Source organism: Entelurus aequoreus, linkage group LG06, assembly GCF_033978785.1.
Source record: "Entelurus aequoreus isolate RoL-2023_Sb linkage group LG06, RoL_Eaeq_v1.1, whole genome shotgun sequence".
Lineage (NCBI taxonomy): Eukaryota > Metazoa > Chordata > Actinopteri > Syngnathiformes > Syngnathidae > Entelurus > Entelurus aequoreus.
The window spans coordinates 36,293,703-36,319,101 of record NC_084736.1 but is presented as its reverse complement, the minus strand read 5'-3'; the positions used below and the strand labels follow the sequence as shown (position 1 = coordinate 36,319,101).

The window sequence follows — 25,399 nt, the reverse complement described above, 5'->3', positions numbered from 1 at the left end:
TAATAACAGAGTTAAAGGTAAATTGAGCAAATTGGCTATTTCTGGCAATTTATTTAAGTGTGTATCAAACTGGTAGCCCTTCGCATTAATCAGTACCCAAGAAGTAGCTCTTGGTTTCAAAAAGGTTGGTGACCCCTGGTCTATGCATTCATTGCTTCATTCATTCAATGATTGATGCATTCATTTGTTCATTCATTTATTGCATCATGCATTCATTGTTTAATTTGTTCATTGCTTCATTCATTAATTTTTCTTTTGTTCATGCATTTATTGGTTCAATGCTTCATTCATTTATTGTTTAATTTGTTCATGCATTCATTTGTTCATTAATTAATTGTTTCATTGGTTCATGGATTTACTGCTTAATGCATTCATTTGTTCGTTTATTAATTGCTTCATTCATTCATTGTTTCATTTGTTCATGCATTCATTGCTTCATTTATTCATGACTTCATGCATTAATGTGTTAATTTATTCATTGCTTCATTTATGCATTCATTCATTGCTTCACGCATTCGTTGGTTCATATGTTTTTTGCTTCATTCGTAAATTTTTTCATTGTTCCATACATTCATTAGTTCATGCATTCATTGCTTTATGGATTAATTTTGTTCATTCATTGCTTCATGTATTTATTGCTTCATGCATTAATTTGTTCATTCATTTATTCATTGCTTCATTTATGCATTCATTCATTGTTTCTTTGGTTCATGCATTAATTGCTTCTTGCATTAATTTGTTAATTCATTGCTGCATTTATTCATTGCTTCATGCATTCATTTGTTCATTCATTTATTTATTGCTTCATTTATGCATTCATTCATTGATTCATGCATTCGTTGGTTCATGTGTTCATTGCTTCATTCGTTAATTTTTTCATTGTTCCATTTGTTCATTCATTCATTGCTTCATTCATTCATTCATTGGTTAATGCATTAATTGTTTCATGCATTCATTTGTTCGTTCATTAATTGCTTCATTCATTGTTTCATTGGTTCAGGCATTCATTGATTTATGCATTTATTGGTTCATCCATTGCTTCATGCATTCATTTGTTCGTTTATTCATTGCTTCATTGGTTAAGGCATTTATTGTCTTATGTATTCATTTGTTCGTTCATTCATTGCTTCATTCATTGTTTCATTGGTTCATGCATTCATTGATTTATGCGTTAATTGGTTCATTCATTGCTTCATTCATTCATTGCTTCATTGGTTAGTGCATTTATCATTTCATGCATTCATTGCTTCATTCATTCAATGTTTCATTGGGGCGCCGTGGCTCAGATGGTAGAGCGGCTGGCCAGAAAATGTGAGGGTTCCAGGTTGGATCCATCCTGGTAACTGCCGTAGTGTCCTTGGGCAAGACACTTCCCCAGCTGGTGTGAATGCACAATGACTTTCTCAATGTAAAGTCATTAGAGAGAAAAAAACGCATTCATTCATTCATTCGCTTCCTAGTCGTCATGTGTATTCCACCAAACTGCTGTCAATATTTCTTATTCACACCTCCATTCCAGTCTGGGTGTGTTTCATGTAGTCACCACAAGAGAGAGCTAGTTCTCTTCAAACCGTTGGTCCTGTCTCTCTCTCTCTCTCTCTCTCTCTCTCTCTCTCTCTCTCTCTCTCTCTCTCTCTCTCTCTCTCTCTCTCTCTCTCTCTCTCTCTCTCTCTCTCTCTCTCTGTGCGTGTGTGTGTGTGTCTGTGTGTGTGTGTGCGTGCGTTTTGCACTATTAGTAAGCAGTATTTTTATGTGATGACAAAGAGAGACACACGTATATATATCGTGTCGTATTTGTGTGTATATATATACATATATATATATATATATATATATATATATATATATATATATATATATATATATATATATATATATATATATATATATATATATATATTTAGTACTTTTACAGGTACCAACCATACTCTGTCGGTACTACTGATTCACTTAAAATAAAATATCATAATTTAATACCATTGTTGACGTGACATCAAACACTTGGCGTGTAAACAAGCGTATACGTAGCAGACTGTCTTGCTGGAATTTTAAATGACAAATAAGCACTCAAAAGTAAGGCTCCACTTTTCAAAATGCACTTGATGCTAGCTTACATTGGATATGCCATAGATATGCTATTGATTAGCATTAGCGATTTTAATGAGTGATTTTAACACCTTCACACGTGTGAATGAAAACTACAGCTAAGACGCACATTACAATCAAACAGCTGCTGTGTAGTAAGGACAATACTTACAGTACAAACACTTTGTAGGATTCAATTTGATGGCAACGACTACTTCCTGACTACAGCAACACACCTCGGACAAACTGAGTGAATGCATACTTGCAAATGTTACTCAGAAGAAAACAACATTCATGACCTTCTATAACACACAAACGTACTGCAAACTGGTACACTTGAGTACTGGTACCTAGGAATCGGTACCGCATCAGTTGAGATGTGAAAGATACCCCACTAACCACACGCCATTTGTGTTATTGATGTTATTGTTTACAGTGCTGCTAACATTTACCGTCTTGTTATTGCACGCTGCTAATTGCAGAAAATGGCTGCAAATTTTTTGATAAAAGTCTTGACTAGTTTTGTGTCCAGTGCAAGTGTTTGACCGCAACCCGTTGCCGTCTTTGTCCGCAGCTTTCGACGACCACGACAGTGTGGTGGACGAGCATGACAGCGACTACCGCAGTGAAACCGGCAGCAGACCCCCACGCTTCCACAACACCTCGCAGACCAACTCGTCCATGCACCAGTACCCGATAGGAGGCAATGTACAGCAGCAGCACCTGTCGCGGGAGTCGGACTCGGCGCAAAGCTACGAGATGGACTATCCAGACCATCGGGGGTCCAGGTAACCAGACCGGAACAGATCCATCAAACTTGCTCTGCCATTTTTCGTTGGCCACTCGATTGCTTCCTGTCTTATTCTGTTTTAAGTTCTGTCTGATGTTTCTTTCTGTTCTTTTCTCTGCATCGTCTTCCACTGCCTTTGCTTTGTGCTCAACCCAGACGCCCAAGCAGTAGGCATGGCGTCAGAATAATCCCAGTTGACTCCGGAATGGGTGTGGAGGATTGGGAGGGCCGATACAAAGTGTCTGACTCGGTAGTCTTGGATGATTACTTGGATGCTGAGCAGAAAATGTGGGAGGATGAAGACAAAAGCATCATCTACTGCATCACTGACCGACCGTGCCAGTCCAAAGGCAGCAGGTTCTACCAGACAGTCGAATGTGATGCGTTTTCACCTGAGGAAAGGGAAGCCCCTGACAGCAGACGGCGGTGCGGCCTCGGCACCGGAGAAGTCCGTTTGGTTTACAGGGAAGCGGGTAGCTTTGAGGACGAATCTTCCCCGCCTGAGATTGACATCATTCCTTCGGTTAAACATCTCCACCAGCAAGTGGACAGAGAAGGTCTTCTCTACAAGACGAGACTGTGGGCAAAGACGGCTTTAGAGGAAAGTTATGCAGCGTTTCGTGAGGAAGAGGACGCTCGGGAGGCTGCGAGGATGAGACTGAGGAATGAATATGGATCTGTGGGATCAGACGGAATGCAGTACTCCTTTGGATCTGATGAGGAACTGGACGACCTGATGTTCTCTGAAGATGTTACTTACGAGTATGAGTCATACCACTATACTGGTAAATCTGTAGGCAGAGGAAGAAGTGGACAAGATCATTTATTGTCGCCTGTAGAGGAACCCAGTGAGGACTACATAGACCCCATGGATGAACTCAAATGCTTAGTGAACTCAGTGTCTGAATACTTGGCTGTTAAAGAGGAGGAGATCAACAGCTATGAGTCTAAACCTGTGAGGCGGAAACTGCCATCATTGCCGTCTACTAGTAAAGCCGAGCAACTTATAAAAAGTAATGACATCAAACCTGAGGAAGAAGTGGCTGAACAAGGAATATCTAATGTTAAAAACGTCATGACTTCGTTATTCAATTCAATTACAGGCTCAAAAGATACCTCAGCTACCACGGCGCCTCCCAAAGACCCTGCAGCAGACTCTGGCATCTTAAAACGTATTTCCATGACCCCGAAAAGTAGCCCAGGAGCCACAGAACCCTCAAGAACGACGTCTACAGACACGTCTTCCCCCAAGGCGAGGCCTCAGCCCGAGTCTGGACTTTCCAAGTTGCTTTACTTCATTCCAAAAAGTGGCGGCACATCACCCCCAGTGGCCATTGTTCCGCCCGCCTCTCAGGAGCCCCCAACCGAGAAGAAGTTTTCTTTGCAGTCTCTGATGCCTTTTCAGTCATCTGAACCTACTCGGCAAGCTGAAGCTAATCCGACACTTAGTAGCACAGATGCTAGTGCTGACCAGACCACTTCTGGGTTAGAGTCTGTGTTTGGACGCCTCAGTCCTTTAAGATTGTTTTCCAGTACCCCTCAATCAAGAGAGCCATCCCCCCAATTATCAGAGCAAAGAAGTACATCTGCTGCAAGCAATGAGTCTCTGCCCTGGTCTGCTAGTCCCAATTGGGAACCTCTATCTGAGATGACACCAGGGTTAGGGAGTGAGTCAGTTGATCTTTTGCCAGATACAGGAAGTGGATCAGTAGAGCTTCTTCCAGAGACCGAATCATCTGGTGAGCTACCTGATGTTCAACAAAGAGCTCGTATCTTACATGAACCAAAACCTGTAAACAGCTCGGATGATACGGGCCTGTTCAGTCCTTTTAGGAAGTCTCTCTCAAGTTTAATATCTACAAATCCTCCTGAAACCTCAGCACAGCTTGGACCTAAACCTGCAGAAGAGTCATTTTTAGGCAGCAAACTCAAAATCCCATTTTTCTCCACTGAAGACACTTCCACAGCAAACCAGACAAAATCTGAGGGAGGCGTCTTATCAGGGTTTCTTAAGTTTGCAGCTGGGGAGGATACCAGCGCTCCAACAAAAAGTCCATCCCCAACCACAGCGAGAACCCCCTCACCAAGTCGCGCTGCGCTTCTTGAAAGTACCCCAAAAGTAAACGCAGAAACTGGTTGGTTTTCAAACCTGTTTAAGGTATCCCAGGGTGAACCAGCTAAGGAAGCGATATACACCCAAAAGCCTCCTGCTGTGACACTAACCAAACCTACTGGTCTCACTGAGATGCATACTGAGCAAAACATCCCTGAGGGATCAGGTGGTACCACTGATGAGATTGAAATATTGTCCAGCGAGCAAACCTTGTCAGACAAAGATAAACCGTGTCATTCTGATGCCATGACAAAGGACCGTTCTAATCTTAAAGAACAAACCAGATCACAACCAGAAGTCTCTCAGCCTCAAGGGATTCTCTCTGGGTTGTTGAAACTAGGGCCTGCGGAAGAGTCATCCAAGAAAGCCCAAGGAGGGGACGGTCAGCCTCAAATGGGAGGGCTATTTTCAGGCCTGTTTTCAGCTCCATCTCAGTCTTCTTCTCCCATACAAAACACTACAACACAACCTTCAGGAGGACTGCTTTCTGGGTTTCTGAAATTTGCCTCTGACAACATGTCGGCTCCTCCAAATCAGCCACCGTCCACCTTGCCAGAAAGCCAATCTGGGCAAATACCAGTTCAAGAACAACCTGCTAATGCACAGCTGCCTACTGGTGGACTGTTGTCTGGACTCTTAAAAAAAGCAACTGACTCGGTCACTGGTTCTCAGCAAGCTCCCGCCAGTCAAGAGGCTAACCAAACCCTAAAAAGGAATGAAAATAAACAAAACTTAAATCGTTCTGAGTCTACTCAGTTAGGAGAAGGTAAATCGGGTTCAATGGAAGCTTCTCCCTCTGACAAGCTTGAGCATCAAATAGAAGTAGCCTCAGATCAACAAAAGCCTGATCAAGAAAAACTAAATCAACCAAAAGCAACAGTTACAACACCAAGACAGAGTTCTTCTCACTCACAGAAAGGATTTTCAGCTCCCCAAGCTGCACAGCCAACAAATCAGCAGCCAGGTAACTTGTTGTCTGGGCTTTTTAACAAGATTGTAGAACCTACTTCAGCCCCATCTCAGCCACAAACAACACCCTCTCAACAAGGAGGCTTCTTCTCAGGCCTTTTTGGAATCGGGAACCAAGACTCGGCTCCTGCAAGTTCACAAAACGAGCAACAAAGTGCTCCACAAGGACGACAACCACCTCAGCAATCAGGCATTACACCAAACTTACACAGACAAAACCAAATACCTCCACAGCAGCCCCAAAGCAGTCCTGGAGGAATGCTTACTGGATTGTTAAGCAAAATTACAGATCCAGGTGCCCCAACGTCTACTACTCCTTTAGGTAGTCAACAAGTTCAGCAAAGAGCAAGCCCTAAGGCAACCCACCAACCACCTAATCAGCAAGGTTTCCTCACTGGACTCTTTTCTTCAGGACCTCCTCCAACACAGCAGCAACCATCTGTTGGTCCTTCCAACCAGCAGCAACAACAGCAAGGTAGCAGGCAACCACTGCGAAGACAAAGCCAGATTCCCCAACAACCTGCTGCTTCTGCAACCGAGCCGCAACAAGGCGGCCTGTTGTCAGGACTGTTCAACAAATTAACGATTACAGATATTGCACCACAGCAATCAAGCCCACAGACGGGATCTAAAAAGAGCAGTATATCAAACATTGCTGCATCTGAAAATCAAAAGGCTAGTCCACAGTCCCAAGGCAGTCTACAAGGAGGTTTCATTTCTGGGTTGTTTAGTCAAACACCACCTCCACAGCAGCAACCAGCAGGAAAAACGATAGGTCCTCAACAGGCTGCAACAGAACAAACTAGTCAAAGCGGAGGTTTGCTGTCAGGCATTCTGAAGCTTGCATCAGGTGAGAATGCCCCACAGGAACCTCCTAAAAGTCAAGGAAGTCGACCAGGGCAAAACCCTGCCCAGTCTGAATCAGGTGGGCTCTTATCTGGCTTGTTAAACAAAGTTTCAGCTAATGTGGAACAGGCAACCTCACCTGCTGAACAGGAAAGCAGTAAAAAAACGCAACGACAGCAGCCAGCGCATGCAGGGCAGGGACGTCCACAGATTCAGAGGTCAAAACAAGTGGAGATGCAACCCTCACCTGATCTAGCTTCAGAGAAAGATCCAAAAGAAACTCCTCAAAAGGGATTTTTATCAAGTCTTTTTGGCACCCAGGAGGACTCAAAGATCCAGAAGCCACCAGCATCCAGCATTGGCAAGCTTGAGACAAAACCGTGCAACACAAATAGCTCATCTACAAGTCTTTTATCAAGCATTTTCAAACCAAGTTCTAGTGACAGCACCACTCCTGCTCCTGATAAGGAAACAGAAAAAGGCCTTCTCAACCGTCTCCTGTCAAAGACTAAGGAGGATATACCTTCAAGTACTGCTGTTGCTACAGGTGTTGGTACCTCAGTGGAACCGCCCCAGCAGGTCTGTAAAGATCCTACAGTCTCTCCCACCCAGCGTTATTTTGAGGAAATTGAGCGTCTCCTGTACGGGACAGCAGATGAGTATGGCTACAAAGACCTTATGTACAACTTCACAGAGCATGGTGTGATTCCACCCGAGCTCTATGAGCATCAATGTCTCATTGAGGCTCTTCTGTGGCAGCAGCTAAACGACTATGCTCTCGCTGAAGCTCTGGCAGGTCAAGCTCAGGAAAGCTACCGAGAATCCCAAACACATTTTACTACTACGTTGCGCTCACACCAAGGGGAGAGTCACGCATGGCTGAGTCCTAATGTGATGGACATGGGTAGATTTAATGTCCCGTCACATCCTTGGAAGGATGCGGCCTCCCAACTGTTTGAAAACAGAAATCGCTTCTTGGAACCAGATGAAGACCTGGTTTTGTTTGACATGAGCTGTAGAGACAAACATTTGTGGAATAGCTGTGACCACTTACATGACCTCGGCAGTAATAGACAACCTTGGATTATGGGAGCTGAGGGTCTAAACCTTTCCACAAAGAAGGCCAAGACCAAACTAAATCGATGTCAGTCTCTCACAGAGTGCGACACAGTGCAGAAGGCTGTTTCTTTCACAGATGTAAAAGTTGATAACTTCAGTTTGAAATCAGCCACTGAGTTTTTGAAACAACTAGCCAACAAAAAGGGTCCAGTAGATCTAACATGTGGCGCTATGGATCTAAGCAGATCAGCAGGGGCTGCAGCGTTGGGTGATGATGAATTGTTCTTTGAGGACACGGAATGGTATCAACAATGGCTTTCTCTGTTGGAGCAAGGCATGTGGTGGCCAGCTGAAGCCGGGGACTGTGGATATTATGTGTACACAAATGAAGACTATATCTACTCTCTTTTAACCGACAGAGCAGGTAGACATCTCTATGCCTGTGCTGCACCAGAAGAAGTCCAGGCTCTAAGCAACATTACTGAAAACATTGCAAACATTCTGACACAAAAAGAAAAGGAGAAGGTGACGTTGTGTGGTTTTAAAATACCACTCTGTCTAGAAGAAAAGGGTCTTTGGTCTCCAGTACCCCTTCCGACCAACTCAATGCTTTCAGACGCACCAGTGGATCTAACGTCTGCACTACAAAAGGGTGAAAAAATCATGAATATGAATTTGGAATGCTTTTCTCAGATGTTTCAGGAATCTCTGTCTTCACAGTCCGATGCCCCTGTCGACTTTACTGTGTACAAGCTCAAGAAGATCACAGTGGGAGCAGTAGAAAACCCTCATAACTGCCACGAGCTGCCAATGAAAGCAGCTGATCTTACAAAGAAATCCCTCAAAGGGGCACATGGAGGTCCATACTGGAAGAATCAAGAGATGAAAGATAAGCCAACATCCCCAACTCCTTCTTCTCTAAGGGCATCCAGACATCTGTCTCCCAAACACCATCACCCTCTTCCTGAGATCCGGATTGCACATGCAGATGATTCACCTGTGGACAAATTTTCCAAAAAATCAAACTCTGTAACTTCAAATATTGCAACAAATATTCCAAAAGCCACTAATTGTGATACGAGTAAATCTTGTCCACTTCTGCCCTCAACAGCTAGCAAGTTGTCTTCAAACATTTCCAGAAACCTTCCTCAGACGCCATCAGCGTCAAAGATACCAACACCTGCGCAAAGGAAACTCCCCACTTTACGAGATGTTACTTTAACTCCTTCAGCCCAGACCACAAGCACTCAGAGTTCAATCGTTTCCTCTTCTGTAAACTCGTCTTGTGTTTCCTCTCAGCAGAGACCTCGGCTTGCGAGGCAGCAGTCTGAAGCAGAAAAGCCCCGGGAATTATCACAAGCCAGTAAGACTACTGGGATTTGCGACATTAACGAAATAAGTAGCTGCTCAGCAGAGCGACCATGCTCCCCTTCCATAATTCAGTCTTCAATTCCAAAATCCCCACGCAAAGGACCACCACAGTTACATATCCTAAATCCCAGGGCAAGTACTGAATATGAGCTGTACAACAGGAATCGTTACATTGGCTCATCTCTTGGCCCTTTGGTGGGTCAAAAATTATTGGATTTTTCCTCAACAAGCGATAAGAAAAAACATTCAAATCAAAAAGATGTGCAAACAGAATCTTCGCAGCAAAAATCTGACGTTGTTGACTTTACAAAATACAAGTTGAAAAAAATTAAAGCAACAATTCAGATGGATAGGGAGGCAAGTGTAGATTTCATTGCCAAGATTGCTGTAGATCTTACTAAACAGACGGAGGAACAGATGGATGAGTGGCATCTATCAGAATGTCGTACAATGAACCATTCTCCCGTCTCTCAGACCACATACGGACCCACTCATAGCAAACCAAAATCGGCCGATTCACAGATTGAAACTGATTGTCAGTCTTCAATGCAGATCCAACGACCAGTGGATGCACACAAAATTGTGTCTTCCACTGCTGAACACATTTCTGCTAATGAAACAAATCGTTATGAATGTTTCACCCCGCAGACCAACTCTGGATCAATGCAATCTCTACCTACCTGTCCCCAAATGAGCCCTGTTGCGAAACAAGTAAAGGCTAAAGAAAAACAACTAAACTTTGCTGTTAACGTTCAGAGGCAATCACATGGAAATATAGTGACACACCAGACTCCCATTGACTGCAGAAGAGCAATGGTTTCATCCACGTCCTTTAGGTTTAGTGAGAAGGCACTACAGCACCAGGAGAACACCATACCAGCAAACTCGGTGAAAGCTGTGTTAGATATGTCTGCCAAGATGAAAGGCCTGCCAAAGCAACTAACAGTGCAACCAAAAGATCCAGATACAGCCTGTAAAGCACTATCCTTGACTAAGAGAAAACCTCTCAGTTCTGATAGAACACTCAAGAGTCCAAGTCGTCATGAGTCTCTTGATCTGTCATATCAAGAAGTACCAGAGATCTTAGGGCAGCAAACACAGAATATTCATCTCCTCCGTTATGAGGGTTACCATTCTCATCTTAAAGATAATCAAGACTGTTCAGTGAAGAGAGAGGATGTTTTACCAGGCAATCGCAGCATAATGTCACTTCATCTGTGTCATTTAAGTAAATCTACCGAGCACAAAACCACAGCACCAGCCAATGCAGTGAAGGCTACACTTGACATGTCTTCAAAATCAGTCAATTTAGCAAAGGTAGTTCCTGACATAAGAGCAGATGATGTACTGACCAAAGGTATAAACTTAACAAGAGGCAAGCCCACTGCCCGCGAGCTTGCACGGAAAAACTCTGTTGGCGTTCCACTCATTAAAGAGCTTCCTTCTCAAGAATCTCATGACTGGATTCCACATCAGGAACCGTCTCTGCAGAGGACAACTACTGTCCCTCTGTGGTTAAATCGTAACAACTCACTGCCGCCAACGACAGTTCCAACATGTCAAACGTCTACTTCAGTTGGTCTTGAAAGAGGTGCTCCACTGGATATGTCACCCAAGCCATCCCAGACCGCACCTGGAACAAGAGAGTCCGATTCCAGTCTTGATGAAGCTGTTTCGCTGATCAATAAGCCAAGTGCAAGAGTGGCTGCTAGAAAGGATTCTGTTGGTCTTCCTCTTGTAGTTGAACTAACACAGCAAGAACCCACCTGCCGTAAGCTACCTCAACGTGTTTTTAAAGTAGATCCAGCTCAAGAAGGAATGATAACCTTGAGTGGCATTAACAAAACCAAGACACTGCATAGGCAGATGTCCACCTGCCATAGTAATGAGGCATTCTCCTCCTCAAAGACCAAGTTCCAGTCTGTGCAACAGCAAAATAAGCAGTGGACTTCTCTGCCAAAGACAGTGTGACCACAACCGATGTTTCTCATATTTACATTGAACCAGAAGATGGACGGCCCATCAATTTCTCTAACTTGAATGCAAGGAAGAAAATGCTTGAAACAGAGAAAACTGTGAGGCAACTCAAAAGGAAAACTTTGCAAGGTTTAGTTGACCTAAGAGTGGATCCTCTGAGTAAGACCACTAATTGTCAAAATCAGAGTGTAAATGATCTCTCCCCACCTTCTGTGTCTGCTTTGTATCAAAGTTACTGGCTTCAGGACTATAGAATAGCTTCCACCTCAACAGGTGCGCCGCAAGGCAGTGAAACCTTTAAAGCGCAACATCATCACACTATGATCAGACCACCACTCAATCTATAATGTATTACCAGGAAATCCAGGAACAGAACTTCAATTTGTACAAAGATCAGGTGTTAATTTCATGATGACTCAAACTCCTCTGAATGTTGCTCCTCAAGCTACCCTGGGCAGCCCATCAATGGTTTTTTCCAACAACCTCACATATCAACAAGTGAGTACAGAATATTTTGAGGCAAAGAAAAATGATTACACTCCTCCCAACACAAGTCTGTATGTTGTGGAAGTCTGCAAGACACCCAAGGATTTAGTCACATGTCAGTCTACATTGTGGCAAAGACATGATGAAAGTCTTGACTTGACGTCTAGACCCAAAAATTCTTATCAAGAAGCCAACTGTGGAAAGCTCTGAAGAAGGGTCCTCACACAGTGTTACACAATGTCATCAACAGCCATCTCCCATCCACAGCAGTGTGTGCCAGAAGCTATTAGGTCCTCTCCATCTCTGAACAATCAACCATCACCTAGACTTGGCATTATTCAAGCACCTAAAAACAAAAAAATAGATACTTCCCAAAACTCTGGGAATGCTCAATCTTTACAGGCAAGTGTAACCAATAATGAAAGAGCACTCCCTCAAATATCAACACAGCCTCAACCAGAACAATACCCCTTCTTGGAACCACAAGGCAGTCTATTGTCTCACAAACCATAACAAGACATGACCCAGTGCCATTAATCCCAATTGGCCCACAAGATTTTAGAGCTGCATTGGCAAAGACAAGAAGCGGTGGCTTCATCTCAAACAGGACCCACTTCTGTCAAGGGGTTGGTTTCATTGTTTGATGGTCCTGGTTCACAGCCACATGTCTGTGGAAAGCCAGCTGCAATCATGCCCTGCTCCACTCCAACTGGGTCTACACCCGTAGACCCGAAGTCTCAGGTCACCGTTGCAGTGAATGATTATTCTGTTGCCGTTTCTCCTGATATGACCATGCCAACACAAATTAGCTCTCCAAGTCCAGCTTTAGAAGATGTACGATTTCCATCCTTGCCATCTCAATTGTCCAAAGATCAATCTTCAATGCCACAGACAGAATTAACATCTCTACCGTCACACATTTCTGAATCTCAACACAAAGTAAACATTTTAACATCAAGCTCGAACATTCAAGAATTCATTACAACCCCATCTGACGAATCAAAAATTTCCAATTTCAAGTGCAGCCATCCTATGATAACCAACAGTTAAGCCAAGCAACTGTGACACCAAGCAATGAATCTTCACTGTATGAACTTGGCAATACTGCACCTCCTGCAGTTGTTCTCAGTGAAGCAATTTTAGGGGAGCCTTCAGTCAAAATGTCTGAAGATTTAAATACTGGATATGTGGAGGTTTTCAACATATCACAGGATACAACAACCCATCCAAGGTCAATCTACATTGGTATTAATAATCAAGACATATCACCTGTATCGCAAGTTGACATAAAAAGTGAGTCTCGATCATATGTTCGACTACCTCACATATTTGTCTCGGCTGCAAGTTCACCAGAAGAAGAGACCACTGAGGACCAGCTAAAAGAATCTAATATGCCTGAAATGTCAGAAGTCTGCGCTAATGAAGGGCCCACTCTTACTGCCGTCCCCACAACAGAGGGTAAAGATTCTATAACTGTTGATAAGACGGCACAGAAAGATGTATCTTTGGATGATGGTGGTACAAGTGCCACCAGTCCAGGCACCACAATCTGCTTATCTGAGCCTTCGACAGAAGACATGAATGTTGATAAGCAGAGTCACCAGAACTTGACAAAAGACATTTCCACTGCAGAACCCTCTGTCCTAGAGCCTGATCTCCAAATTGAAAGCCCAGCCGTTTCTGTGCCAACAGTTGACAATATATTGTCTCCAGATTTTACGAATGTTGATCTAAAGCCAATTAAGGACCTGATGTGTGAGAACCTCAAAAAAGAACCTACAAACTACCCAGCTCTTGAAGAACAAAGAACAATTTCAGATTTTAAATCCCCTGAAAATACAGAGTCTCCCGAAAATGTTTTGGCGCCTGAGGAAGAAAAAACTATTTCAGATTTTGAATCGCCTGAAAATGCAGAGTCTCCCGAAAAAGTCTTAACACCTGAGGAAGAAAGAACAATTTCAGATTTTAAATCGCCTGAAAATACACAGTCTCCCGAAAAAGTCTTAGCACTTGAGGAAGAAATAGCAATTTCAGATTTTAAACCATTTGAAAATACAGAGTCTCCCGAAAAAGTCTTAGCACCTGAGGAAGAAAGAACAATTTCAGATTTTAAATCGCCTGAAAATACACAGTCTCCCGAAAAAGTCTTAGCACTTGAGGAAGAAATAGCTATTTCAGATTTTAAACCATTTGAAAATACAGAGTCTCCCGAAAAAGTCTTAGCACCTGAGGAAGAAATTACTATTTCAGATTTTAAATCGCCTGAAATTATAGTCTCCCCCCAAAATGTCTTATCGGAAGAGCTACTCACACATATAAAATCCTCTGAAGAAGTTCAACAACTTGTGGATAAAAGTGAAAATCTAATTTATTTACCTGCTTCTGAAGTCAGTCCGGACAAAGCTGTTGAAGAAGTCACGCTTGATCAACCTCAAGCTGGACAACCTGATGAACAACAGGGAAAAAGTTTATTTTCCATGTTTAGCAGCGGTGATGTAAGTCCAGAGCAGACCTCTTCCAATCTGGTCTATCAATACTTGGAGGTATTATTCCTGGCTCCTCTACAAAAGATACTCCTGGCACTGGCTTACTCTCAATGTTTAGTGGCTCAAACACACAGTCTTCTCCTGGAAACAAAAGCCTATCAGCCCCACAAGAGCCACAAGTAAAAGGTTTACTCTCAATGTTTGGTGGGACCAATACCTCTGCTTCCCCTGCAACCAAAAGTCCTTCACCATCAACAGCTCCACAAGAACCTCAAGGTAAAGGTTTACTTTCAATGTTTGGTGGGACGAATACCTCCACTTCCCCTGCCACCAAAAGTCCTACTACCTCAACGGCCCCTCAAGAACCTCAAGGTAAAGGTTTATTCTCAATGTTTGGATCCAGTAGTAGTCCGCAAGCTGGACCCAGAGGCCCAACTGCTGGAACCTTTCCACTTAGAGGTCTTCCACCCAAAGAACCTCCAGGAAAAACCTTGTTTTCCATGTTTGGTGGACCTGCCCCTCGGCAGCAAGCCAGTCCAAGGGGTCCTCCTCAGGCTAGTGCTGGATCTTCTTTATTTGGGGGAATCCTCCAAGGTTCTTCTTCACATAAAGAAAGCCAGGGCACAGGCCTGTTCTCCAAGTTTGGAGGTCCCAGTGCTCCACCTCAAAGTGGCCCAAGAATGCCTGTGCCAAGAGAAACAGGACCCAGAGGTTCAGAGCCCCCAGGAAAAGGACTGTTTTCTATGTTTGGTGGACAAAACCAGCAAGCATCAGCAGCTCAGCCTACAGTTTTAAAAACACTTGAGTCAGACGGTAGCTTTAAAGTTTCTTCTGTGTTTTCACTGGGAGGGAGTTCTGATGTCAGCAAATCCAAAACTGGGTTTGGCCTGTTCGGAAGGTCTTTTCTGGATGAGAACAAAACAGAGCCTGAATCAGTTGTTACTTGGAAGGAGAATAACACAGCTGAACAAGCAACACCTCTGGAAACTGAAGGTATTTTGGAAGAAGCCACAGATAAGGTAGCCACATTGGAAGCCACCAAGCAAACTGATTTTCAACTAGAAGAGGAAACAAACAGTAAAACCCTACAAAGTTCTGATCATGTCTCTGAGGTAGATAGTTTGTCTACTTTGGATACACCAAAGATGATCAGTCTACCAGAGAGTGACGCCATGCGATATAAAAAAGACAAGAAAGTGACTGAAGACACACAATCACATGACCAAACTAGTCTAGAAGTAAACGAGTCTGTAGAATTCAATAAAGAAGTTACTGAAATTCAAAGTATTAATGATGATTCTGACATTGCTATAAGCAAACACCATTTGGTATCAAAAGTAACCGACAGTCTGCCAACACCAGAAAGTACTACGGATAGTCCTGACACAGATGCTAGACCAGATATGGTTGAAACGGAGCTTGGGATCTCTGGTATTGAAGGCGGAACCGTTTCTGAGGTAGAGAAACAAAAGGTTGTTGTTGAAGAGCAGGAGTCATCTCTGAGTGTGGAGGAGTCAACCCGCGTCCATAATAAGGTTCTTAGTGAAGAAGAAACTCCTGTCAAGCAATCAAATGAACATTTGAAAGCTCCTGGTGAAGAACAAACCGTAGAAGTAGAAAAACCGATGGAACCATCAGAATTAATTAATGATAAAGAAAGTGTTACCCCTGAGAAAGCAACTGTAGCAGAAGCCGAAACGGTTGTTAATCAGCAAACTACTGCAGAGTCAGTGGAAGAAAATTTAGCAGTGACTGCAGTTTCACATGTAGAGACATCTGAAGACTTGAAAGCCACGTTCGAACTGACTGCAGAAGAAACAACAAAAGCAAATGTGGAGCTGGGAGAATCTTGTGTGGAACTTCAACATGGACTGGAGCAATACTCTGATGGGAATAATTCTGCTCCAGTGGTTTTGGCAGCAGGCGAGGACAAACATGCTAGTACAAGCCCACAAGTAGCTTTGACATCCGAAGACATTAAGGCTCCAACATTGGGTCCTGTTATGCCTCTACCACAGCAAGCACTCAGACCTGGTATAAGCGGAGTACCTGTACCACCAGGACAACAAATGCCTTCACCACGGATGGGGGGACCAAGAATGGGAAGTCCAAGAATGGGGGGACCAAGAATGCCTGGGCCCAGACACCCAGGACCTCAGAAGCCCTGTGAGCCAACTTCTTTTTCTGGCTTCATGTCCATGTTCTCCAACACCTCTAGTGCACCAAGTAAACCAGCGGCTGTTGGGGGCTTTTTCTCAAGCTCGCCTGGTTCACTGTTTGGATCATCTGCTCCTCGGCAACCCCAAAAACCACAACAACAACAGAAGAGCTCTTTTTTTGGCCTACCGAGTAGCATCGCTACTGAATCCCTCACAGGTGATCTTTTAGGTATATTCAAGGGTCCGGAGACAACTAAATCAGAGGAACCCCTCCCCTCCGTCATCAACTCTGAACCAGGACGATGTCCAAATGCAGAATCGGCCCCTGAGAACACTGATGGACATGTGAAAATTGCACAGGACGCAGTCGCTGAAAAAGGTTTGGTGGAGGTTGCAGAACAAACTGATAAAGAAGATGGAAAAGAAAGTTCTACCATTGAACCAGACATAGAAACAGTTTTATCCGGAAAAAATGTTCAACACCATGAACACAGAGAACATTCTGAAGAGTCCACTGGGTCTGACAAAGCAGTATCACTTGCACCTCCTCCTGAGAGTCAAGACCATGTCCCTCAAAACAAAGGCCTTTTTGACATACCAGTAATGTCTGCCCCCAAATTTGGCTTTCTGTCTGCAGCTGCTGAAGGAACCTCATCGATTGGAACGCTCTTCTCCTCGTCATCTCCAGCAGGGGATACCAAAGCAGCTCAGTTGCCACAGACTGAGGGGGGTCTTTTCTCTGGCTTTAAAAGTCTCTCAGCAGGAATCTTCCAGGATGAAAATCAGTCGGCAAAGGAAGAACCATCGTCTAGGCCATCAGTTTTTGGCATGAAATTGGGCTCAATGTTCGGGACCTCTGATCCTCCCAAACCTGCAGTGGTGACAACCCAACCACAGCCCCAGAGTCCAAAACACACAGACGAGATTCTTAAAGCAGAGCCTGACAAAGTCTCCCAAGACTCTGGAGACACTGAGAGCGCAGATGCCAGCGAGACTGAAGGGCCGAGCGGGACGTCAAAAGCGGGAAGTTTTGACAGCTTGGGGAACGTTCCTCAGACGGGGCTTGCGTTTGAGTCGGCGCCGCTGGCAGAAAATTGGGATAGACCTGAGTTACAGATCAGCTGTGAGAAGGATGCGGGTGAAGCTGCAGCACCTGACAGGACGACGACACAGCTGAGCAGCTCCCGGCCTGCCAGGAGCCTCTCGACACAGGAAGACGCTAAAAGGCTAGTTCTCTTTGCTAACAGCCCCGTTCCAGCTTTCTCTGTTTGTGTTTCCTACCCTTGCCTCAACTTTCCTTTATGTGCTTGTTTTCGATGCCAAGTACATCCTGTACGTCTTTGTACACCCACCGTCACCCAGACTGTATACCAACACACTTTCTTTAGTCTACATTTTCTCAAATGTTTAAAAATGTACATAGTCTAGAACATGCTCAGTTAATCCTAGACATTGCAAATATTGTGGCTACACAGCACTATTTCTACTCATTTAAAAAGATCAATGGTAGCTTCCCAAAAAGTCCTTTAGACTCTGACAAACATCTCAAAATATTGGTATTTCAGGAGCGTTTAAGTTGGCACTTGAAGTGTACCAGCTCCAAGAGAAGGTGCTGGGGGGAGACTGCCGCTCAGCATGCTAAGAGTTAGCATACATCAAGTACCAAAACATGCCTCTGAGGGGTATGTAAACCCATAAACTTAGCTAAATAACTTAGCATGCTAACAGTTTGCATGTGTTAAGTAACAAAATGACTCCTAGGTGTATGTAAACCTGTAAACTTAGCTAAATAACCTAGCATGCTAATGTTAACATGCTGGTATGCTAACAGTTCACGTGTGTCAAATACCAAAATATGACTCTGAGGTGTATGTAACCCCGTAAACTTAGCAAAATAACCTAGCATGCTAACAGTTTGCATGTGTCAAGTACCAAAATATGATTCTTAGGCGTTTGTAAACCAGTAAACTTGGCTAAATAACCCAGCATGCTAATGTTAACATGCTAATATGCTAATAGTTTACATGTGTCAAATACCAAAATATGACTCTTAGGTGTATGTAAACCAGTAAACTTAGTTAAATAACCTAGCATGCTAACAGTTTGCATGTGTTATGTACCGGTACAGTGAGGAAGGAGATGGCACTGAGACAGAGACGTCGTTAGCTGGCAGCGTGTTTATTTGCACAACTGTGTGACGTGTGTAATTAAACCATAATACGTGGTGTGTGACTATGTGAAGCGGTTATCTGTTGAGTGTTACCGGGTGGTGTTTGTGGTGCGTGTTGAGGCAGATGCGGAAGTCCAAAAAGGGCAAGGCAGGCTCAGAGGTCCGGGGACAGGCAAGTGTTCAAGGGCTGGAGCGAGGCGTCGTTGTCCGGGAGCAGGCGAAAGGTCGAGATCCGGGAAGGTAGCAGGGAGTCCAAAGGGAATCCAGGTAGACGAGACACACAGCTCGAAACCAGGGAATGACGTGAGGTGTACGGATACAAGTAGCTACGTTCTGGCACTGGAACGCAGGACACGCTGGCTTAAGAAGGCAGGGGAGCTTTCATCAGTGTCAGGTATTTTGACTGTATATTGAGTGCAGCAGGAGAGGAACGCCCGTGGGCGTGTCCAGTGGTGCCGTAACATGTTAAGTACCAAAATATGACTCTTAGGTGTATGTCAACCAGTAAACTTAGCTAAATAACCTAGCATGCTAATGTTAACATACTAACAGTTTACATGTGTCAAATAGCAAAATATGACTCTCACTACCATATTGCTACAGCAATAAACATTTAGAAAAAGGCAGGGGGAGGAGCTGATGAGAAAGGAGCGGAAAGAGGGAGAGAAGCGAGGGATCGGGGGAGGGGCCCTGTGTGTGTGTTCACTTGAAAGAGGGGCCGCTGAACGAGAGCAGCTCTTATAATTCTGCTTTGGCATCTTTTTCCAGAAAAGTCGGGTCTCATCACAATTCAAACTTGTTGTGGTTGCCTCGTCATTAATGTACTCTTCATAAATAGTCTTTTTTTGTACTTTAAAATTATTTCCACGCTGGTCTGTTGTCTTTTTGGGACTGGTCTTGAGTTAGCAAAATAGAGGAAACTTGTCCAAAGGTGAACAAGACAGAAAAGGTAGACACTGACAATTGACTAGTGGTGTAGTGATCAGCAACATTTCTCCTGAGTTGTGCCTGTTTTAGTAGTGTCAAACAAAGACTTGGCAGAGGTAACTGGTGTTTGCAAATGAAGAGTGCAGATGTGAGCGAGTGCCAGGGAAGTGCTCTGCATTACCTATAAAAGCTATTTAGGACACCTTCCTAATATAACAGCTTTCCTGACAGAGGCCCAGAGGGCGGCCATATTGATTAGCCGCCAGGTGTGTGTGATGCTAACCACTCATCAATCAAAGCCAGGATGGATTGATGGCGGCGTGGCGAGGGGACGCAGACGGGACTGGGTGGGGGGGGGGGGGGGGGGGGGGGGTTGGAGTGCGGCCAAGTGGAGTAAATCAGGACTACTCTGTTCGTTAGCCATGCCGATGGTGGACCATGTCTGATGCTGGTTCACCTCCAAGCGACCTTGAAAGGGTAAACCAATAAAGATAAGGATGATAGTCAATAAGACAATTGATCAGAAGGAGATGACACAAATATCTCCTTGAGGTGTCTCACTTCAAGTCAGTCACACACTTTACCTGTTCAGGTGCACACAAACATCACCATTCTTATTCATCCCCATTCTAACTTTTCTAAAATGTATTCCAAATATATACACTGTATATACACACACATATACATATATACACACACACATATACAGTATATACACACATATATACATATATACACACACACATATATATATATATATATATATATATATATATATATATATATATATATATATATATATATATATATATACACACACACACACACACCTTTTTACATATATACACACGCATACATACAAACCCCGTTTCCATATGAGTGGGGAAATGTGTTAGATGTAAATATAAACGGAATACAATGATTTGCAAATCATTTTCAACCCATATTCAGTTGAATATGCTACAAAGACAACATTTGATGTTCAAACTGATAAACGTTTTTTTTGTTGTTGCAAATAATCATTAACTTTAGAATTTGATGCCAGCAACACGTGACAAAGAAGTTGGGAAAGGTGGCAATAAATACTGATAAATTTGAGGAATGCTCATCAAACACTTATTTGGAACATCCCACAGGTGGACAGGCCAATTGGGAACAGGTGGGTGCCATGATTGGGTATAAAAGTAGATTCCATGAAATGCTCAGTCATTCACAAACAAGGATGGGGCGAGCGTCACCACTTTGTCAACAAATGCGTGAGCAAATTGTTGAACAGTTTAAGAAAAACCTTTCTCAACCAGCTATTGCAAGGCATTTAGGGATTTCACCATCTACGGTACGTAATATCATCAAAGGGTTCAGAGAATCTGGAGAAATCACTGCACGTAAGCAGCTAAGCCCGTGACCTTCGATCCCTCAGGCTGTACTGCATCAACAAGCGACATCTGTGTGTAAAGGATATCCCCACATGGGCTCAGGAACACTTCAGAAACCCACTGTCAGTAACTATAGTTGGTCGCTACATCTGTAAGTGAAAGTTAAAACTCTCCTATGCAAGAAGGCGAAAACCGTTTATCAACAACACCCAGAAACGCTGTCGGCTTGGCTGGGCCTGAGCTCATCTAAGATGGACTGATACAAAGTGGAAAAGTGTTCTGTGGTCTGACGAGTCCACATTTCAAATTGTTTTTGGAAACTGTGGACGTCGTGTCCTCCGGACCAAAGAGGAAAAGAACCATGGCAAAGGCGCAACGTTGAAAAGCCAGCATCTGTGATGGTATGGGGGTGTATTAGTGCCCAAGACATGGGTAACTTACACATCTGTGAAGGCGCCATTAATGCTGAAAGGTACATACAGCTTTTGGAGCAACATATGTTGCCATCCAAGCAACGTTACCATGGACGCCCCTACTTATTTCAGCAAGACAATGGCAAGCCACGTGTTACATCAACGTAGCTTCATAGTAAAAGAGTGCGGGTACTAGACTGGCCTGCCTGTAGTCCAGACCTGTCTCCCATTGAAAATGTGTGGCGCATTATGAAGCCTAAAATACCACAACGGAGACCCCCGGACTGTTGAACAACTTAAGCTGTACATCAAGCAAGAATGGGAAATAATTCCACCTGAGAAGCTTAAAAAATGTGTCTCCTCAGTTCCCAAACGTTTACTGAGTGTTGTTAAAAGGAAAGGCCATGTAACACAGTGGTGAACATGCCCTTTCCCAACTACTTTGGCACGTGTTGCAGCCATGAAATTCTAAGTTAATTATTATTTGCAAAAAAAAATAAAAATGTATGAGTTGGAACATCAAATATCTTGTCTTTGTAGTGCATTCAATTGAATATGGGTTGAAAAGGATTTGCAAATCATTGTATTCCGTTTATATTTACATCTAACACAATTTCCCAACTCATATGGAAACGGGGTTTGTATATACATACACACATATACATATATACATACACACACATATACAAACACACATCCACACACACATATATACATACACACAAATACTGTATATACACACACACAAACACATATACATATATACACACGTATACATACATACATACACACATATATATATATATATATCAGTGTTTCCCACACATTCATTTATTTGTGGCGGCCCGCCACGAAAGAATTACGTCCACCACAAATAAAAAAAAAATAAAATAATTGTTTTTATTTTTTTATTTTTTTTGTCCTGTCCAGCTTCTCAGGCAAATCATATAGTTGATGTAGATGCCCATATAGGCTGTTCAGATTTACTTTACAAAAGAGAAGTGTAGGATACTTCTCTTGTTGCCTTATTTGTATTTGACCACTTCTGTTTTCTGTTTATTTGTTACTGACTGTGGCAGGACACCTCTGCCTCTGTTTCACTTTATGTTGCTGGTAAATAATATGGTTGTAGTAGTAGGCTAAAATTAAATTATTTAGTATGCACTAATTAAAGGGGCAGAGCTTTAAGAGACATTTTAGCTTTTATATTTTATAAGATATATTTTTTGTAAGAACCACAATTAATAAATATATTTCAGTGAATAACTCATTGTTCAAATCTGTATATAAATATGTACATAAAGGGTTGTAATTATATTGTAAAATGGATGGATGGATGGATGGATGGACGTTTAAAACAAAACTGTTATTATTAATTAGTAAGTATACATTTTTTGAGCCTTTTTACAGAAAATCATATCATTGTAGTAAATTATGCAAATTACTCGATGATGTCATGGTGACCACGCCCATAGCCACGCCCCCACCGCCACAGGTATCTTGGCAGTTTATGGGAAACACTGTATATATGTATATAGTCGTGGTCAAAAGTTTACATAAAGAACATAATGTCATGGATGTCTTGAGTTTCCAATCATTTCTACAACTTATTTTTTTGTGATAGATTTTTTTGTGATAGAGCACATACTTGTTGGTCACAAAAAACATTCATGAAGTTTGTGTTGTGGTTTGCAGAGGGAGATGACGGCAACAGACACCAGAGGGCAGTAATGTTCAATGATTTATTATATATGTACAAACCCTGTTTCCATATGATTTGGGAAATTGTGTTAGATGTAAATATAAACGGAATACAATGATTTTCAAATCATTTTCAACCCATATTCAGTTGAATATGCTACAGAGACAACATATTTGATGTTCAAACTGATAAAAAAAAAATTTTTTTTGCAAATAATCATTAACTTTAGAATTTGATGCCAGCAACACGTGACAAAGAAGTTGGGAAAGGTGACAATAAATACTGATAAAGTTGAGGAATGCTCATCAAACACTTATTTGGAACATCCCACAGGTGTGCAGGATAATTGGGAACAGGTGGGTGCCATGATTGGGTATAAAAACAGCTTCCCAAAAAATGCTCAGTCTTTCACAAGAAAGGATGGGGCGAGGTACACCCCTTTGTCCACAACTGCGTGAGCAAATAGTCAAACAGTTTAAGAACAACGTTTCTCAAAGTGCAATTGCAAGAAATTTAGGGATTTCAACATCTACGGTCCATAATATCATCTAAAGGTCCAGAAAATCTGGAGAAATCACTCCACGTAAGCGGCATGGCCGGAAAACAACATTGAATGACCGTGACCTTCGATCCTTCAGACGGCACTGTATCAAAAACTGACATCAATCTCTAAATGATATCACCACATGGGCTCAGGAACACTTCAGAAAACCACTGTCAGTAATTACAGTTGGTCGCTACATCTGTAAGTGCAAGTTAAAGCTCTACTATGCAAAGCGAAAGCCATTTATCAACAACATCCAGAAACGCCGCCGGCTTCTCTGGGCGCGAGATCATCTAAGATGGACTGATACAAAGTGGAAAAGTGTTCTGTGGTCTGACGAGTCCACATTTCAAATTGTTTTTGGAAATATTCGACATAGTGTCATCCGGACCAAAGGGGAAGCGAACCATCCAGACTGTTATCGACGCAAAGTTCAAAAGCCAGCATCTGTGATGGTATGGGGGTGCATTAGTGCCCAAGACATGGGTAACTTACACATCTGTGAAGACACCATTAATGCTGAAAGGTACATACAGGTTTTGGACCAACATATGCTGCCATCCAAGCGCCGTCTTTTTCATGGACGCCCCTGCTTATTTCAGAAAGACAATGCCAAGCCACTTTCAGCACATGTTACAACAGCGTGGCTTCGTAAAAAAAGAGTGCGAGTACTTTCCTGCAGTCCAGACCTGTCTCCCATTGAAAATGTGTGGCGCATTATGAAGTGTAAAATACGACAGCGGAGACCCCGGACTGTTGAACGACTGAAGCTGTACCTAAAACAAGAATGGGAACGAATTCCCTTTTCAAAGCTTCAACAATTAGTTTCTTCAGTTCCCAATCGTTTATTGAGTGTTGTTAAAAGAAAAGGTGATGTAACACAGTGGCGAACATGCCCTTTCCCAACTACTTTGGCACGTGTTGCAGGCATGAAATTCTAAGTTAATTATTATTTGCAAAAAAAAAAATAACGTTTATGAGTTTGAACATCAAATATCTTGTCTTTGTAGTGCATTCAATTGAATATGGGTTGAAAAGGATTTGCAAATCATTGTATTCCGTTTATATTTACATCTAACACAATTTCCCAACTCATATGGAAACGGGGTTTGTATATAGTTAATATATATATAATAATAAACAATACTAATAAACTATAGAATGGTGTGTGACAAAATCCAAGAGTGTGTATGGTGTAAGACTATGTGTAGTATTTAACTGGAGCGTTTTACCGTAAATGTTGGAGGTGCGTGTTGAGAGGAGCAGTGCTGTCCGACGAGGGCAAGGCAGGCAGGGTTGTCCAGGGGCGAAAGCGGGGTCGAGAGGCAGGAGCGAGTCGTCGTAGTCTGGGGCAGGCGAGGAGGAGGAGAACCAGGAAGCACGAGGGAGGCAGGGAAGATCCAGGAGCACGAGACGCACAGCTTGCCTCGGGGATGCACACAGGGAACTGCGGGGTGAGAGAGGACACGACAATCAACGCAGGGAAACACACAGAGATCAGGACAGAAGGCAACTAGGAAGCTGGAGACGAGCTTACGGTACGCCAACAGAAGGTTATATTCCGGCGAGGGATGGCCGGTTAAGCAGGCTTATGAAGGCAGCTCCTTCATTACAGGCAGGTGCGCTGATTGCCGGTGAATGATTGCAGCTGGCGGCTGCTGCAGGTCGGAGACGAGCCCAGCGCGTCCCTGGATGTGCGCGGCCGTGGGCGTGTCCCGAGGTGCGACAAGCAGAGCGCAAGGATGAGGGCGCATTGGAATGCGCCCTGGCCGTGACAGTTTGCTTCTTTTATGAATTTATTATGGGTCTACTGCAAACGTGAGCAAATCTGCTCGGTCAAAAGTATACATACAGCAATGTTAATATTTGCTTACATGTCCCTTGGCAAGTTTCACTGCAATACGGCGCTTTTGGTAGCCATCCACA

General features: G+C 43.1%; 3 protein-coding genes across 11 annotated transcripts in view; all 3 read left to right on the top strand.

The window, feature by feature from the left end:
• Positions 1–11,204, top strand: part of LOC133652192 (uncharacterized) — a 94,450-nt gene extending 83,246 nt beyond the window's left edge. The window contains exons 9-10 of the mRNA XM_062050664.1: positions 2,660–2,873; positions 3,032–11,204. Coding sequence (XP_061906648.1) covers positions 2,660–2,873; positions 3,032–11,204 — 8,387 coding nt within the window. The remainder of the gene's footprint in view (positions 1–2,659; positions 2,874–3,031) is intronic.
• A 10-nt stretch (positions 11,205–11,214) lies between these two features.
• On the top strand, positions 11,215–14,383 carry LOC133652194 (neurofilament heavy polypeptide-like). The gene has a single exon (XM_062050673.1). It carries the CDS (start codon positions 12,857–12,859, stop codon positions 14,363–14,365), a length of 1,509 nt encoding a protein of 502 aa, XP_061906657.1. The 5' UTR covers positions 11,215–12,856; the 3' UTR covers positions 14,366–14,383.
• A 92-nt stretch (positions 14,384–14,475) lies between these two features.
• LOC133652193 (protein unc-13 homolog B-like) overlaps positions 14,476–25,399 on the top strand; it is a 151,271-nt gene continuing 140,347 nt past the window's right edge. For all 9 annotated transcript variants that reach the window (XR_009826537.1, XR_009826538.1, XR_009826539.1 and 6 more), the window contains exon 1: positions 14,476–17,567. Coding sequence is in view for 5 of the 9 variants with exons in the window: in XM_062050669.1 (XP_061906653.1) it covers positions 14,476–17,567 (3,092 nt within the window). In the remaining 4 variants the exon portion in view is untranslated. The remainder of the gene's footprint in view (positions 17,568–25,399) is intronic.